General features: G+C 35.7%; 1 protein-coding gene across 1 annotated transcript in view; it reads right to left on the minus strand.

The window, feature by feature from the left end:
- The window catches only part of ERI3 (ERI1 exoribonuclease family member 3), a 241,690-nt gene that overhangs the window by 145,229 nt on the left and 78,939 nt on the right, over positions 1 to 17,522 (minus strand). The window contains exon 6 of the mRNA XM_039323100.1: positions 12,736 to 12,808. Within this exon, the coding sequence (XP_039179034.1) occupies positions 12,736 to 12,808 (73 nt within the window). The remainder of the gene's footprint in view (positions 1 to 12,735; positions 12,809 to 17,522) is intronic.

Genomic DNA, 17,522 nt, shown 5'->3' on the forward strand with positions numbered 1-17,522 from the left:
TTATATTTTAAATTGTTTTATTTTTAATTTTCCTGAGACTATAAATTGATTCTACGTACAAGGCTTACCTAAGCATCCAACTCTTTCACTTATTTAACTGACATTTAAAACCTACTGCTAGCTAGTTCAGAATTTCTCTAATGATGGCTTGTGTCTATAAACTAGATACAGGAGAACTATAAAGCCAAGTAAAATAAATAATGATGGGAAAATTATATACACATGTTACACTGTACTTAGATACAATTTTCTAATTATAGTAACCCAATAACACGAGCACCAGCAGAAGAAATGGGTCAGAAGATGATACAATGGATACACTGGATATTTACCTCATACAAACATAATCAGGAACTTTAGTTTGAAGAGGGTGATGGAGAGCTTAAGGTTTATGTCAATATTAAAAGTCCAAAACAGTGGAAGATAAAAGTGAATTCAACAGAGCTCTGGTAGTTATTTTTCTCTGACAGTATCAAGGAAACTGGAAGGATGCAGGCCAACTCCTAACAGGATAGACATCAGAGTGGTCTCTAATAGTTAAAAAAGCTGCTTTTTCTGCCATACATGCTGAACTGAGGTTATCTGTCAGAGGCAAACTAAACAAAACATTGACCTCTCAACTTGCAACTCCAATGATAAAAAATACATCTGCTTGCATAGATAGGCAGGGGGAAGAATGCACTGCTTACCTCTGTGCTGCCATAAGAGGCAGCTAATACTTTAATCTCAATGAGCTGCATTTAACCTTCATCCCTCCTCCCTCTCCTTAAAGGAATCAGGGATGTGAAGGGATTTTGCATAGTGAGAATTCTTCACGTTTGCTATACAGAGTGGGTAAAGAGAACAAAAGAGAGGCTTGTGCAAGATTTATCTTCTCATATCTTACCAAACGATTTTCTCCACTTCGCAGCACAGGAATAACTAACTCTACAGCATACCATCTTTGCCAACAAGCTCCTATAAGGCTTGGCTACTCTTCAGTGATTGCAAACTCTTCAATGTTAGGTCCTAAAAAGATTGCGATTAGAATGAGGAGACGGATATTCATTCCAGAAACATCCCTCTTTTTTCTTCAGCTTGCTGAATCCATTCAACCATCCTTTTCCATGTATACGATAATTTTCTCTCCACTCTCACCAGTCCTGGAATGCAGTCCACGTTGCACGATTATTGTAAGACGTGCCCTGCTTTTAATCCCTTCTTCACTCTTGCTCTAGTATTGACTGGGGGACAGGATGGGTCAACTGTAAGGTCAGGTTTGTCTCTTTCACACTACTGTTGCAAGCATTCCAGCTTCTCAGCTGATTTCAGGTATTTATGAAGTCCAGCAAAGTATCAGAAAGGAAACAATTTCCTTGAAGTGAATATGGGGCCAGGGAGAAGTCAAGATTGTCAGCATCTACTAAAGCAGCTCTCTAACTGGATACGCTCCAGAGGCATGGCTTTCAACTCACAGAATTTCCCAACAATGTGGCATTTCTGAAAATTCTGGGAAGGGAAGTCTATGCATCTGAAGTATACCCTGGTTACAGAAGTCTTAAGTAGGCCATGATTGAATATCAAATTAATGATGATGTCAACTCTTAGAGACAGGCAAGATACAAAAAAAAAAAAAAAAAACAAGCATGGCAGGAATTGCAGGAATGCTGTTGATTGCTTTAGGGTAGCATAACAATCTTGAAAGCCTGCTTGAGTTTTTCTATTCCCTAAAAATTATTTTGGAGATTCTCTCTTATGGTTTCCTTTTTCTCAGGACTGAGCAATCTTTTCTGAAATTCCCCCGTAATATTTGCTCATTTCCCCCCCCCCCGCATTTTGAGACCAAGAAATTCCTTCCCAGAAGGTGACAGTCCAGAACAATATTTGTTCCATTAGCTAATTCGAGTCTTACTTTCAGTTTGAAGTTTCAGATTCATAACTGTTCTTAAACACACAGTTAGTACTCGTTTACCAACTGCCTTGTTTAGCAAACAGCTTGAAATTAGAAGAAAAACAGCTTTGCAATCAAACCTTGCATTTATGGCTGTTGCCCAGATCATTGAAAAGCAAATGGGAGCAACTTCCAACTTACTGCTGGCTTCCAACAAGCAGAGTTAATGGACAAGGTATAAATGAAATTGCAAGTCACAGTCATATGATGTCTCGCTTAAAGATCACAGTGATTTGCTTAACAGAAGCAGAAGTAAGGTCATCAGTCCAATGCAGTCACACAATGTTTCACTTAACAACTGTGTAACTTAGCAATGGAGTTGCAGGTCCCAATTATGGTTGATAAATAAGCCCTACCTGTATTATTATATCCTCAAATGTTGCTGTTCAAAACTTTTAATTACAAGATGCCATGATCCTCTATTCTGATGTTCTTCTACATTTAAGCCAAAACTGGAAGTAGTTTTAGAACTCTATACTAAAATAAATTTCATCACCTCATCACCACAGTGCATCCATGCAAAAAATCTATTTCTGTCTTATATGTATTTTGGGTTATACCCTCAACATATCAGCACTGATTGACTATTACAACCCCATGAGCACAGGAGCACTGCAACAGCCAGAACTCATAAATATCACTCATTCAGTTGTAAGTTCAAACGGCTGCTGAACAAGTAGTTGTTAACCAAGGACCATCCACAGTCTGCTCTCTCACAGCAATTTACAAAGTTCTTTAAGGCTGCACATTACTTCTGAAATCACACAGGACAGGGGTCTAAAGCTCTCCTTTTTGAAAAGATTATATGGACCCATATTTAGAGGTCTGTAAGTTATCCCTGAGCCAAATTATGTAAGACTTTATATGTTAACACGCTATTTGAACTGGATTTGAAAACCCATTGATAGCCAGTATACCGTAGTACATTAGAACAAGAGTGGGTCTCACCTCCTAGTAAATAGGCAGCTGCACTCCCAACCAACTGTAATTTCCATGTAGTCCTCAAAAACAACAGCAAGAATGGTACGTTGCAGTAGTTTAAGCTTGAAGTGATAAATGCATAAATCCTTGTCACAAGGGCTTCTCATTCCAAATCAGGCTGCAACTAGCACGCCAGCCAGGATATGCACATTTATTTGATCAACAGCCAATCTTGCAATAGTCAGATAATGGTTACCCATTTTGCAAACCAACAGCTTCATAACAAAGCTTTACTTTTCAGAAGTCCATAGCCTTTTTTTCTAATTGGCAGCATCAGAATTTAATAATTTAAATAGCTTCAAAAGGGCAACATAATTAATATAGTTGATCATATAGGATGGTGAGGTTTTTGTTTTATTTTTGCCACACCTTCAAAAACTCAGGATACACTGATATAGGTACACATTTTAGAAACTGCATCCTTTCTCTACCATTAGGTACCCAACTTGCTCTACCTACTACTTTATTTAGAGATTACACAAACTAATACATGTACATACCACAAAAGGAAAGAAAGAAAAAGCTTGTGATATTAAAATCACTTCTTGATGCATATGGAGTAGAACACATTTTCAAAATTTATTTGTCTCAGATTACAAACTTTAATCCCAGCATTTCTATAGTTTATGATAATTTAAAAAAAGAAGACTCACATTTTTTTCTACATTTCTAACTTTATAGTAGCAACTATTGCTTTAGACAGAATTGGCTAAAATTTCAAAATGTTAACTTTTAAAAATATATGTGATGTCTTGATGTGTGTGTGTGTGTACACCACACATACATACGCATATCAAGATATCACATACATTTTTAAAAGTTAACATTTTGAAAATATTTTAGCCAATCTGTCTAAAGCAATAGTTGCTACCATAAAGTTAGTGGACAAATGCCTACCACCTCAACCGATTCCAAGCAATAATATATATTTCCTCCAAGGATATTCCAATGATTCTAATTATATTTTAATTATATTCATGCACAGGTCTGTATCTGTAACTTTCTTTTTACATCCCTCAACCTTGCCACATGTAGTGCTTTTTTTTCCAGATTCATCAACCAATCACATCACATTCAAAGTGAATGCTCATCATTGTCTCAGTGGAACAGTCAGCCTTTTTTCATTTGGAGCCAATTGGTTCTTGCAATACCTGACGCTCTTAGTAACAATCTCCAAATCCATAATTCAAAGGTCCCCATCTTCTTTCTCTTTCATTCATTAAAACAAGAAATACCTTGCTTAATTGCCTTCTAGTTCTATGATTCTATACATTCTATTAAGTTCTACTCTGATCTTTGTTGTCATAGAAATTCCTTATCTTTCTGATCTTGTCATTGCCCCTTTTCTTAGGATTAATTTCTTTAGTTCTCCACCACACTATCCATCTTAATCTGGTTTTGAGCTCAGGAAGACAAAGATATTTACCACATTTACCCTTCAATTGTAACTTTACTAATTACGCTGACTGACAGTTTCTTTGTTTTCTTAGTATTTAATATTAACCCAGATTTTCAATTTCCAGTTTTGCATTCATGACGAGCTCTATGAAGTCTTATTTTGACATCATCTGCATATCTCACATTCTTAGAATTTTAACCTCCAAGTTGAATAAATATTTTTTTTATTACAGCCTTTGGCCAATCAATAAATAAATCTCCAAATCTGATTCCAGCTGTCATCTCTTTCAGTCCAGCCATTCTTATAATATAGTTGTAATATAACAGAATATACATCCTTGTCTTAAATAAAACTTTTTAAAAGAAAGAAACTGTCAAAAATGTCATCTAATATTATAAACCCCTTAATTGTGGCACTGTGCAGCAAAAGCATTCAGGCAAAATAGCAGGCAGAGGTCTATGTTAGCAATTAGCCTATGCAGCCACACATCAACCATCACAGACAAGACCAGATGGTAACTAGAAGGATTATAAACAATGAGCACAAATGCTTAAGCATCATAGCCTAACATTTCAGGATGGGTCACCCCAGGACAGTGATGTACAGCTATAACAAGCTGAGTTGGTCTGGACCAGCTGTAGATGAAGTCTACCATTTGCTGCATTGCATTGTGTTATGTCCATATGATGAATGCTAGTTAGAAATGTATAAAAAAAACATGCAAGCATTATTTGAGAAAACCCTTTTTGTTTTCAATATCCAAAGTAAAATACTTTTATGGCTATAAATTAAAGATAGGCTTTCAGATAAATACAATTCAATGCTGAGTGAGCCAGAGCTACAACTTTCGTCAACTGTGTTTTATTTTGTCAATTGGCGCTAGATTAAATATTATTCAGTACAGCCTTAGCTTTACCCTTCAATAAACAAATATTACTGAATTATCTCATGATAATTCCAAGCCTATTTTCTTAATATACCCAATACCGGTAAGTTCTAACAAGAAAATTAGTATTAGATAGTATTTTAAAATAATAGTAAGACAAAGGTCAAAAATAAAATTAGCCAAAAACCCCATTCAGAATATTTAAAACTTTTTAAAAAATAGTTCAGTGACCATCAAGCCAATTCTAAGAACATACTAAATCTACCTGGCAAATAGACAGAACTATTAAGTAACATATTCTAATATTTGAGTTTCACAGGAAAAGGTCCTCAGACAAATCCTTTACAATATATTTAAATGCTTCAATATATTTAAATTATCCAGGGCAGGTAAAATGAATTACACAGATGGCTTTACACTGAGAGAATAATGTCATCCACGTTAACTCCTTGAAAATGATAAGAAGGCCCTATTGATAAGGAGCTGCTGCTATTTCTTTCTTTAAACAACAAACATGCAAGGAGCGCTGACTCACTGAACTACATTCTAGTGATATTTGAAATAGGTACTAAATAGCTCTCTTGCCCTCCCCATTTCTATAGTTGTACTATGTCTTTGCTATATATCCTGGACACAAGTATGAAAAAGCAAAAAGTGAATTTACAAACATTGACATTTGATTTCAGAACTCACATTCTATTGCCACAAATTTGACTTTTATTTGTAAATGATATTTATACATCCAGGTTGGAGAACTCTTTGCAGTGTACACTTCAGTGAGTATACTTCAGTTTCTTTAAGGCCTCTCTGGATGCCCTTTTTGTCTCCAGTGACTACCCGCTAGCTCTTTCTCTTTGATTTAAGAGTTCTTCTCCTGGCCCTGACAGTAAGGTATTTCTGTCCCACAGATTATAACTCACTCTGGGCTATTATTCAACTCCCAAGCCCTGGCCCTGCTGCATTTAGTCCAAACATAATATCCTTCATGCATATATTATCTGTCTCCCTATTATCTGGAATCATTTCGGAATTAAATTTCAGTCCTGCAATATTGGCTCGAAGAGCGGCTCGCTTTATGGGCTAGTCAAAGGTTAGAATACCAATCAAAATAACACTGCCGATGCAGCGAGACATTTTAATATTCCAAAACCCGGTAATTGTAAAAGGACATAATATTTTTTCCCTGATTACCCCAAAGGCAACACATGTTAACAAGATGAGGGAGAGAGTGAAAGGATTTCTAGAGTTCAAGACAGCTGTGTGACAGATTTAAAGGCAAAGGGGTAGCACACCGGCCACATTCAGCCTTCCAGGAGGGAGAGGCAAGAGAAACACATCTTCTTTCCTGGATCAGATCAATGCATCTGTCTATACATATCCGTAATTGGACAGTTACCAGTATCATTTCAGTTACCACATGACCAACAAGTTGATCTCATGCAACAAGATGAAAGAACAGAGTTCTTTACCTATTTATTAAAAATTTTAAACTGACCAGCTGTCGAAGTTATCACAGTGCTTTACACTAAAACAGGTCAAAAATACCGTCTGAATTAAAACATATGCAGTAAAATCAAAATAAAGATACAATGCAAATTACACAGCAGGAAGCTATTCCCCTAAAACTAAAACAGTCTGAATTCAAATACAATTTAAAAGCCTAGGTAAATAAAAAAGGGCCTTTTGCACTTGGCAACAAGATGTACAGAAATAAATTTTAAAAAATGCAAACTCTACAATATGCTAAATCTAGCAAGGAAGAAAACAAGAACAACTTGTAGCAAATTTTAATTTCAGACAAACAGCATCTCTATCACATTTCTATAAGAACATCTCCAGACTAGATAGTTGAGCAGATGTTTGAGAGCAGGTTATTTTGCATCAGCTAAGCTATCTTTGCCTAATAGTAAAATATATAAACTTAATGCTTTGATCAAACCAGAAATTCAACCAACTTATATTGTATCCCTGGTTAAAGTCTGATAAAGATGCTCCACTAAATATAACAGCGTACTCTTAGTCATCCCATTCTAATCACTAATTTTCAAGTTTAGAGATGTCCTAAGCATTAGGATAGATGCCCATCACATCCTAATAAAAGGCCAGTTGATACTGTTATCTTCTGTTAATTTGTCCAGAGGGTTTTATTGTCGTTGTTGTTGCCAAGAAGAACTGACAGCAGACTCCTCCACATAAACCATAAGCCTTGTGAAAATAGTTTCCGTTAAACCTGCTGCTTTTTAATTTCATTGGAAATTCACTGGTCAGCTCAAGATCTGATTCTTGGATCTTTTTGTTTTATTTATCCATGATTTTATATACTTCTGTTTGGAATCTTAACAGATAAGACAGAGTATTACAAGAAAGTCCTAATCTTTAGCCTTTCTTCATATATCTTTTTCTTGTGCTTCTTTGTTTATTTTCTAATTTTACTATCTCTTTTATGGTCTGAAATTTAATTTCAAAAAGTGCTAGCATATTCAGGTTTAAGCTCTAAGTTCTCAAACAAAGCTACAATTTCATATCCTAAAGCAACAATTCCAACAGAACCAGCAAAGAGACATGAAGAGGTCCAGGCAAGCGCCAATCTTCTGGTAATTTTTCGCATAAAGTGTGTGCCAGTGCATAACTAATCTTTCCAGTCAACTCCATGCTATCATTTGATATATAGCTTGAATTCTGATATTCCAGTGAACAAAATTATGCAGAGCATATGCATGCAATTCAAGAAGGCATATTATAAGACAAAAGTGCCCTAAACTCTAGAAATGTCTACTTGTGCTAAAATATATACTAGAGTTGTATTTGGCATTACCGTTCAATTGTAACATGCACTATATTAGTAGTGCTAGGTAAAAATCAAGAAACCATTTGCTCTGCACAATAGAACTGTTTTTATAAGCCTGTTTTTTTGTAGTTGTGTATCATGATATTCTTAGTAAAGATTGCCCCCATCCACTTCTCTTCCCTATAATACCGAGCTCAAGATAGCTTGAAAGCTCCGTATGAAGCCACTAGGATCTGTCATTAAAAAAAAATAGGTAAGATGTTATGTTATGTCCTTCTGTGTAACATCTGAATCAGGGGAGGTTATCCATGTTCTGCAGCAAAGAAATAATGATAAACCCAATAGACTATAATAAACTATAGGTTATATGTTTCTTGATATGGCAAATGACAACTGCCTGTTTTAAAATACAGTTATACTTTCCAAAATTAGGAAAGCTCACTATTATGAAGGCCCAAATGAGCAGGCTTGTCTATATATTCAATTAATATATGAACTTTGTTTAGAAAGTTTCTATCCTTTTTAGTTCAAGGACAATCCAATTACTGTTGTTTACATTAGTTTAATCCACATATGTGAGAATATCCTTGAACCAAAGGTGCAATTGGTGGAAAATGCAGAGACCAGTTTGTTGAATGAAGCACCTGACCATGGAGATGTTAAAACTGTGGAAATAACAATTTTGCTTGTTAAAAACAGAAAGAGTACACATATTATCACTCTCCATTACAAGTCTGGCTATATGGAGATCTTGCTGCTTGTTCCACAGCTCGCAGAGCTTTGCAGAGAAGTCTTCTCAGTGGTAGCACTTCCTCTTTGGACTAAACTCCTACCCAAATCCAAGAGGTACCTATTATTATGTTTTTACAAATCTCTGTCTTCACATACATAGGTCTTACGTAGGTCTTGCCTGTGTAATTTTTTTTTGGGGGGGGGGGCTTTCTACCTCTCCATTTAATGAAAATGTTTTTATATTGTTTTAATTTAACATTATTCTTGTATTTGTTTTTTTTATTTTTTTATTTATATACCACTTTGAGATGGGAATAGATAGAAATAATATAGTAATATATTAAGTGGATGGATGGAGATAGTACTGGTGATGAATAAAGCTGTTTTGTTTATATGAGAACATCCCTTTTGCTCCCTGTAATCAAAGCTGTTTATTACACAGCCTGAGGAACTGCATTTTATTATATGGCAACTGCTACTACCAATCTTTTATGCAGCAGCATCAGTGCTCATAGTATTTGCAGACAAAAGAGTTTCTCTTGTCTGAGGAATCTGTACTGCGTATTCTGATGATAAAGTACAATTTTGGCCTCTATTAATTGCAATGGTAAATACTGCCTTTGACTATTGCAGAAGTAAAGACACAGTAAAAAGGCTTCAGCAACTAACTCAAAACTGGCAATAGACAGAGTTTAAAGAAAAATCTGATACACACAAACATTCTTAAAATATCCATATTTTGGTCAGCATTGCTAAAGCTTGATCTAAACAAGGCATAAAATCTGATAAACTCTCTGTCCAAGTCCTCACTAAGCTGATGACTTACAAAAGATACACGTTAGTTCAGTGACATTAAAAATGCAAGAATGCAATATGATTTGACAAGAAGAAGCATTTAAGGATAAAGAAAAATAAAACTTCTGACAACATATACAGCCATGAATAAGGATTGTATTTATCCTAAAATCTTGGGGTTTTTTTGTTCACTGCACTAAGTATCAAGTTGCCATTAATACGACTGGGCAGCACATTCAAGAGGTTACTTTGTGAAGTGCACTGATGCAAGTGAAAACTCAAAGTACTAAGCCAGCAGCAATTCCTGAAAGGCTTGGTGTGGCTCCAGGCTCTTCCAGAGTGTTTGCAGGTGGATTTGCCCAAATTCTGCAGAAACTGCTAGCAAAGCAAAGTGGCTGTACATGTGCATACATATGGAGATGACCGGGAAAGCTTTCAAAACAGCTATTCCCAGCTTATCAATGGATGCAGCTGTCTCCATATTACAAAGAGGAATGTTTCACTTTCACCAAAGTGCTTCACACAGTGTTGCTCTGAGTACTTTGCACAGCCCTACTATTAACCTCTGTGTGCTGGAATTTCTTTCTTTTCTTGCATATTCAAGATGGACGATTGGATCTGATAGCTAGGTGTGAGGAAATGGACAGCTTCTCATGCAACAATAGCATATCAAGTCATGCAAGGTCTCAAGGAATGAATCAGTTTCCTCTATGTTCTAGTGTAAAGAATAGGAAACAATGAAAATACAGGTGCCTTGACCTTTTCTAAGAATAGTACTTCCCAATCAAATAGCAAGCCTTTCTGAGTCACCAATTATTTTACCAATGACTAGATACAGAACCAGGGCATAAAATCTATAAATGATTAAAGGTCTCCAAAAGAACTGTTTTCAAAACACAGTAGCAAAGCTTGTTTCTCCACTCCTAGACATATTCCATGGTGAGTTGCTGCTGTTATTTCTTAAATATTTTCTTCCAATCTCCCTAAACCAAACAGTATCTCTAAGACTTCTGGTTGCAATCCCATTCGGTTTTTTTTATGATGTTATGATTAGTAATTCTGAAAGATGACCATATCAGCAGCAGAAAAATATATTAATCTTTGCTAGCTGTTACACTCTCTTGGCTTCTCCCTTACTGCCATTCACTACCTACCATGCATGTTCCATTTTTTCTCCCCACACACATGCTCATGGTTTTGCTTCCCTCCAGTCTCTCCCTATTCTCCATTATCTTTCAAAATCACTGTATTTTTGGGAAAGTGAAAACAATATAGAGATATCTTACATATCCTTCTTGAAAATTTGTTTTAAAAAATGACCTGAAGAATACCCAATAATATAGAACTGATAAATCAACCCATTCAATCCAAAACAATATTCACCTCACAGAATAGACAAGATTTAACATAACACAATCACAATGAAATTTGAGAAAAAGACTATGTGATGTCCTTCTCAAACTTAGCCACCTGAACACATTCTTCAGTGGAATTTTGGCTCTACTTACTCTAATTAGTAACTAAAGTTTTTATTTCTGGCTGTCTTTTGGACCATAGGCAAGTCAGCAAAGGGAAAGCCTGGTGCACAAGAAGCTAGAAGAAAAGTGAGAACTTTTTCCATGAGAAGGTGATTTTTCAAACTTTTCAAAAGTCAGTTCAGAGACTAGAAAATGTGAGGACTTGGCACAAAGTAAATTCTACTCTTCCTATACTAAGCACAGCAAATATGCTTCACATCCTTCTAACAAAGTCAGCATGAGTCATCTTATCTGATAAGAAAGCAAGTGATTTACAGCTGATGTTAACCCCAACTGTTATTTTTCCTGTGATCTCTACTCTGATCTCTACTATGAAATTTTGTGCTGTCCCCATTCTAAGATACAACCACCCCACCCATGTGAATTATAACCTAAACTCTATACATGAAGCTATTTTTCTTACAAAAAATATTTTCTTTCATTGGAATGTAAGATTAGATTATATGAAAGTCAGACTTTTAAAACAAAAAGTCAATAGCCCAAATGAAAGCAAAACGTTGCAAGAAGTACAATATAGCAAAGAGTTTTACGTAGCTCATATCAAATGTTATCATACAGGGATATTTTTTCTTCTTCTTCTTGATACATCCAACAATATTGATTAGTTATATCATTTATATACATTCACCAGAAGTTTAGTGAACCTCAAGTGGCAATTCTTAATGGTTACTGAGTGGCACAAAATCCCCAACATACTTTCATGATAAACTAGGAGATTCACTCTGACAGCAGGGAATGAAGAAAATCCTTGTCAAACTAAGGCACATGCTGCCAGCTTCTCCCTCATTACACTTGTGCCCTACTCCGAATTGACAAAACAGATTATGCTAATTTTCCTTCTATAACTGCTCAGAATAGCTCTTAGATTTTTTTATGTAACAAATAAAATGAGAAACAGTACTATCAGCAATTTCATCTTTAATGAAAATAGAATTTAAAATGCAAAACTATCTTATTTGTTTATACCATAATTCAAACAAAATAATTTTGCTGCACATCTACGTGCTGCAGTTTCTTGATTCCTCTACCAATTTTTACTTCCTAACTGCATAATAGAAAGATGGAGTCACAAATTAATCTATATAAGTGCATGAAAAATGTTATAGAAAAATGTAAGATATTTGAGTAATCCAACAATAAAATGTGAACCAAAAAATGAAGGAGGCACCCATACCTCAGCAGCTATAACTATAGTCACTTAATTACAAAAGAAAAGAGATTCAGTGGTAGTTTTGTTAAATTGAATAAAACAAAAAGTCTTAAGCATTTTAAAGACTAAAAATAGCTAGCTAATATTTGGGGCAGGGAGGAGGGAGTGGAAAGTTAGAAATTCTAGGGAAGAAAAATTTAGATATGCTCCAATTGACCCAGCCTATCCTACGGAATGCTAAGTTATTATGCATAGAGGTGCTATATCAGGATGGCTACAATGAGATTTTCCAGCTGCAGACCATATTCCATCAAGTACAGTAAGACTCTATTAGGAGAAATACAATAGGAACTTTGCTTCACCCAGGTTCTGAGAAAATAACTCCTCATTTCAATGCAAAACAGCAGCGCTTATTAAATACCTCCTTGAAGGAAGAGAAGGAGAATACTATAGAAGGAAAGGGAAATGATGGAAATGAAGAGACAACAAAGACTGAGATGGGGAGGGCAAGAGAGACATATCAGCAATGAAAGTACCTTTTTGAGATTAATCCACTGTTTGAAGTAATCAGCAACTGGAAGCCCTAAGTACTGGCATTGTCCAGGTAACCTGTAAGAAAAAGAGCACGTTGGTTCAAGTACAACAGTCTAAGTACCCAAGAAAGGAGAAATAATGGAATACACCATCTGTAATTCAGCCCAAACCTCGGTCTTCTTAGGAGTACATGACTCTCTAGTTGAGAAATTCCCAACTTTTTTGGGAAGGTAGGCACATCTGAAAGGAAATTATTAAACAAAGAAAATGGTTGCCTCAAAGTGTTTGCCTATTCACAAATTGGCTACCATTATAGGTGGACAATCTTTGTAGTCCTTCAGATATTAATTATTAATTTACTATTGTATTTAAAATTAAATATTAATTATTCTGTAAAAGGGACAGTGAAAAAGAAAAAAGAAAAATATTTCATAAGGAGTTGCACAGAATTTAGGTGCACAGAAATATTTCTGTGATGATCAATCCTCTTTAATGGCACTATTTCTCCCTCACCCCATTCCTTCATTGGAAAACAAATACAGCTGCAGTTAGAAAATACAAAATAATTAAAATTTTGTTATAATACAAATTACAGAAATCTAAATTATATTTTACAAAAACCATGAAAGGAAAAATGTGTTAAATCAGATGGAACCAACAGATCATACATTTCCCCTCCCCCAAAAAATCTTTTTTGTGCTAGCCCGTTATATTAACAGCGTTGTAAAATAGTGCGTCATTTACCATCAGTGCCAACTCCAAATGAAAGACAAATCCTCACACTTCTCTCAATTTTTAGGAAGTAAAAGACAAACAAATTGAAAACAATTACAAGTACTTTGGGAGTGCTTACAACATATATTTATTTGGTTGTTTGTTTTTAAAGAGTAATATACTTTAAATATCCTCTCATTTCATGTGCCAGATTCATCATTTACAATGATACACAACCCCACAGATATTATGACAACTCTCTATATGTGTTTTATGGCTTGCAATAGATATTTTCTTGTGTCATACAATCTCTTTATTGACTAATAGATGTACTCAATGAAATGAGTTGTAAAATGACTTGGCTATGTCATTTCCCAGAGCTATCACTCAAAACATTTTGCATCAGTCTGAACAGGGTATTTAAAGTTAATGGAGGTAAATACACAAAGCCACGTTTTTGAGGAAGAAGGAGAAGCCATTCAACACAGCAATGCTGGGGGCTGAGGAAAAGATTCATCTTGAATTGTCCCTTGTTTTGATAAAAGTTTAAATACACTACTCAGGCTTAACACCTCATAGATTTAAGATCATCAGAACAGGAGTTTGCCAGAACAAGCATACATAAGCAAGGCACAAACATTTAACATCCTGCAGTATGAAATACAGTTCTCCTATTTCTGTCTTCAGAAGCAAACAAAAGGGGACAAGTACTGAACTTTGTGATTCAGGTCAATACACCTGCTACATAACCCATAACACACATTCACATATACAGCCTTCTGCTGCTGGTGGAGAAAAGAATGGACATTGCAGCCATTAGTTTAGAATGTAAATTCATTTATACTCAATCAACTTGATTGATATGGGGTAGTTAACAGGTCGTATTGCTTATTAATGCTTTGCTAAAGATTTTTAGATATGCTTTGAATGCTGGATTGGGTATGAATTAGGTGGCCATAGGAAAGACCAAAAATTAATTAAATAAGTGATTAATAGATCCATTTACACATGGTAATTACTCCAATCCAAGCAATTGGATATGCAAATCAAGCATGCTCTTTGCACCCAAGACTTTGATGTAAACTGTGCTCCTTAAACTGATTTTTTTCCAGAAAAAAGGAGGGAGAGGAGATTGAGCAAGGCAGAGGTAGTGAGGAGTTGGTGACATCCCTTATCTTTTAGCCTTAAACTGTGTTGATGTACAATTCCAATCATCCACAGACAACATTCCAAAATGGCTGCAATGAGGCAGTGTTAGTTCAGCGTAACTGGAGGATAACTTTCCTGTTGAAATTTCCGCTACCTCAGCTCTACAGTTAAGCAAGCACTAACATTTAGTTTCACTGAATTTAGAATTATGTGCTTCTCTTCAAAAACAAGGTTGATTGATATAGTTGGATATATTTCTCCCCTTAATACAGAGATGAGGAACATGCACACCATCGGTCTCTTTATAAAGTCCTTAGGCTTTTCTTAATCAAAACTGTCAAAAAGTAGCAAGAAACACTTAAAATCTCTAGGTATAAGCCCACGTATAACCTTAACAGAACTAAAACCTCCACCCAGAAAAACAAAAGCAAAATAACTGGCCCTATCAATTTATATCACCATCTCACCTACTGGAGTCCTCAAGCTCATCCCAAATGTTAAATGTGATCTTAGCCAATACAAGGCAGTCCAACTTTGCCTTAAATGTTTTGCATTTACAAAATATCCAGTCTTGGGTATCTCTAACAGGCACTATATTCTCCCATTCCAAGTCAATGGATTGGAATATATTATCTTCTATGCATATTTTGTACATTAATAAAGTTCTGGCATAAACTGGATTCAAGTTTGTCCTTATCTTGGAGGACACTTTTACTCTTATTATCACAGTAATCTTCAGATCAAAATATCAGAAAGGCTGTCCGCCTTAGCAACGTATGGTTATCTAAAGCAGGGTTCCCCAACCTTTCCAGGTTGGCGGCCCGGTATGGGGAGAGGGAGGGAAGAGGGCATGGTTCTGTGCGAGAGGCAGGCCCATGTGACAGCCGCTCACGCAAGTGCGGCTGCAAGTGCTGGTGCTCGCCACTCGTGCGCATTTCAGCCTACCACCCACACAACCCAGTAGTGAACAGGCCATGGCCTGGTAAGTGGGCCACGGCCCACAGGTGGGAGATCCCTGACCTGAAGTCATCTATGTCAATCCAAACTACTTTCAAAAATCTTGCCAAGACAATATTGGAAGAAAGATTCTTTGCCTACTATGAAAGAATGGATACTCAAGGTATCTAATTTAGCAGAAATGGCAAAAATTTCCGCTTATTTGAAGGACTATTCACAAGAAAGATATATCTCGGTTTGGAGAAGATGGATAGATTATATTCAGAATAAATATGAGACTACAAAGTATTATCTAGCTTATGAGTAAATTTTAGATTATTATTAATAGTTTAATATGATAGAATTTATATTAGTTTTAGTTTTATGGTTTAATTATATTATTATTTTTGTATTTAATTTGTTAATATTTATTTTGAAAAGGAGTTAAAGTATGTTATAGATTTGATTGTTTGTATAGTTGGGTAATGTTAGTTAGATTATGATTGTTTATTTGTAACCCTGTAATCAGCTCTGGGAAGTGGGGGGAGGGGGGAGGGATTTGGGATATATATTGTATAAAATCTTTAAAATTTTTAATAAAAAAAAATCTTGCCAAGAAAACTGCATGAACTTGTCAGATAGTAACCAGGAGTCAATAGTATTCAAAGGCAATATATCTTATTTTTTATTTATTTATATGTATCCCATCTTTATTATTTTTACAAATAACTCAAGGCAGCGAATATACCCAAAACATTTTTTCCTCCTCCTATTTTCCCCACAACAACCCTTACCACTAGACCAAACTGCAATCACTACGTATTTCAGAATCCATATAGGAAATTTTAAAAAGTACTTTATAGAAAAGACAAATGAACCCTTTGGGGGTAGAACAATATATTTACAAAGAAAGACTACAAATATTTTAAATTAAAAATACTAATTAAAAAGGGACAGAATTTTACAAATGTGGAGAAAGTGGATAGATTTCTTTCTCCCTCGTTTTACCATAGAAATCAATTACTGAATAAAGTTGAAGGTTGAGAAATTTCAGGAGAGAAAAGGAAACACTGTTTTCCACATAGAGTCAAAACTTCTTATTTTCTAAGACAAAATGTGTATATGGCCATCAATCAGATTATTTTAAAAGACAGTTAAGCAAATCTATGGAGAATAATATTATTGAAAGCTATTAGATACTACTTATATAATCAGTGAATTATAGTACTAGTTCCTGTATTGTACAGTGACATTAAATTTGAATTTTACCAACAAAAAATTAAAGGGAATTAAGGGGAAATTGTCAGTAAAATTCAAATTTAACACATAAATAGTCTGTCACAGAAGCGACTGTCTGTGAATACTCCTACACTGAGGCTGAAAGGCAAAAGCGGAAGCAGTATGCTCCGTCCCATATTTGGAGTAGACGAGGCTGCCCTGATAGACCAGTCTCACCGGAAAACACTAATAGTGACATTAGGCCCACATTATACTGTTGGACATTCCCATTAGCATCTCACCATGGAGACAAGATATCAGGCAACCAATGCCATTGATTTATTATCATGTCCATCACTGGCATATATTCGTTATATAAAAATTATATAGTCTTACCCAATACGAAGATAAAGCTGATTTTTCATGGTTCCTACTAAATAAGGCGTGATATCAAGTCTGTATTTTTCAGAGAACAGAATATATTTGCACTTATTTACATTTTGCAATTTCCAATTATGTTCTATACCAGAAGTCCCCAACCCCCAGGCCACAGCCCCCGACTGGGCTGTGGCCTATTCGGAACTGGATCGTGTGACTGGTAAGCTGGTATATGAGTGTGCACGCAGCTTGACTTCAACGAGCAGTAGGCTGGCGCACACCCACATGTGTGTGCAGCCCAACTCGCGCAAGTTGAGATGTGTGCATATGTGCATGCACGCCAGCACATCGCTTACGCAACCCAGTTCCCCTCACCACACCCCAGCTGCAATGT

The sequence above is a fragment of the Crotalus tigris genome, unplaced genomic scaffold (assembly GCF_016545835.1).
Source record: "Crotalus tigris isolate CLP2741 ecotype Arizona unplaced genomic scaffold, ASM1654583v1 scf7180000024167.7108832, whole genome shotgun sequence".
Taxonomy (NCBI): Eukaryota; Metazoa; Chordata; class Lepidosauria; order Squamata; family Viperidae; genus Crotalus; species Crotalus tigris.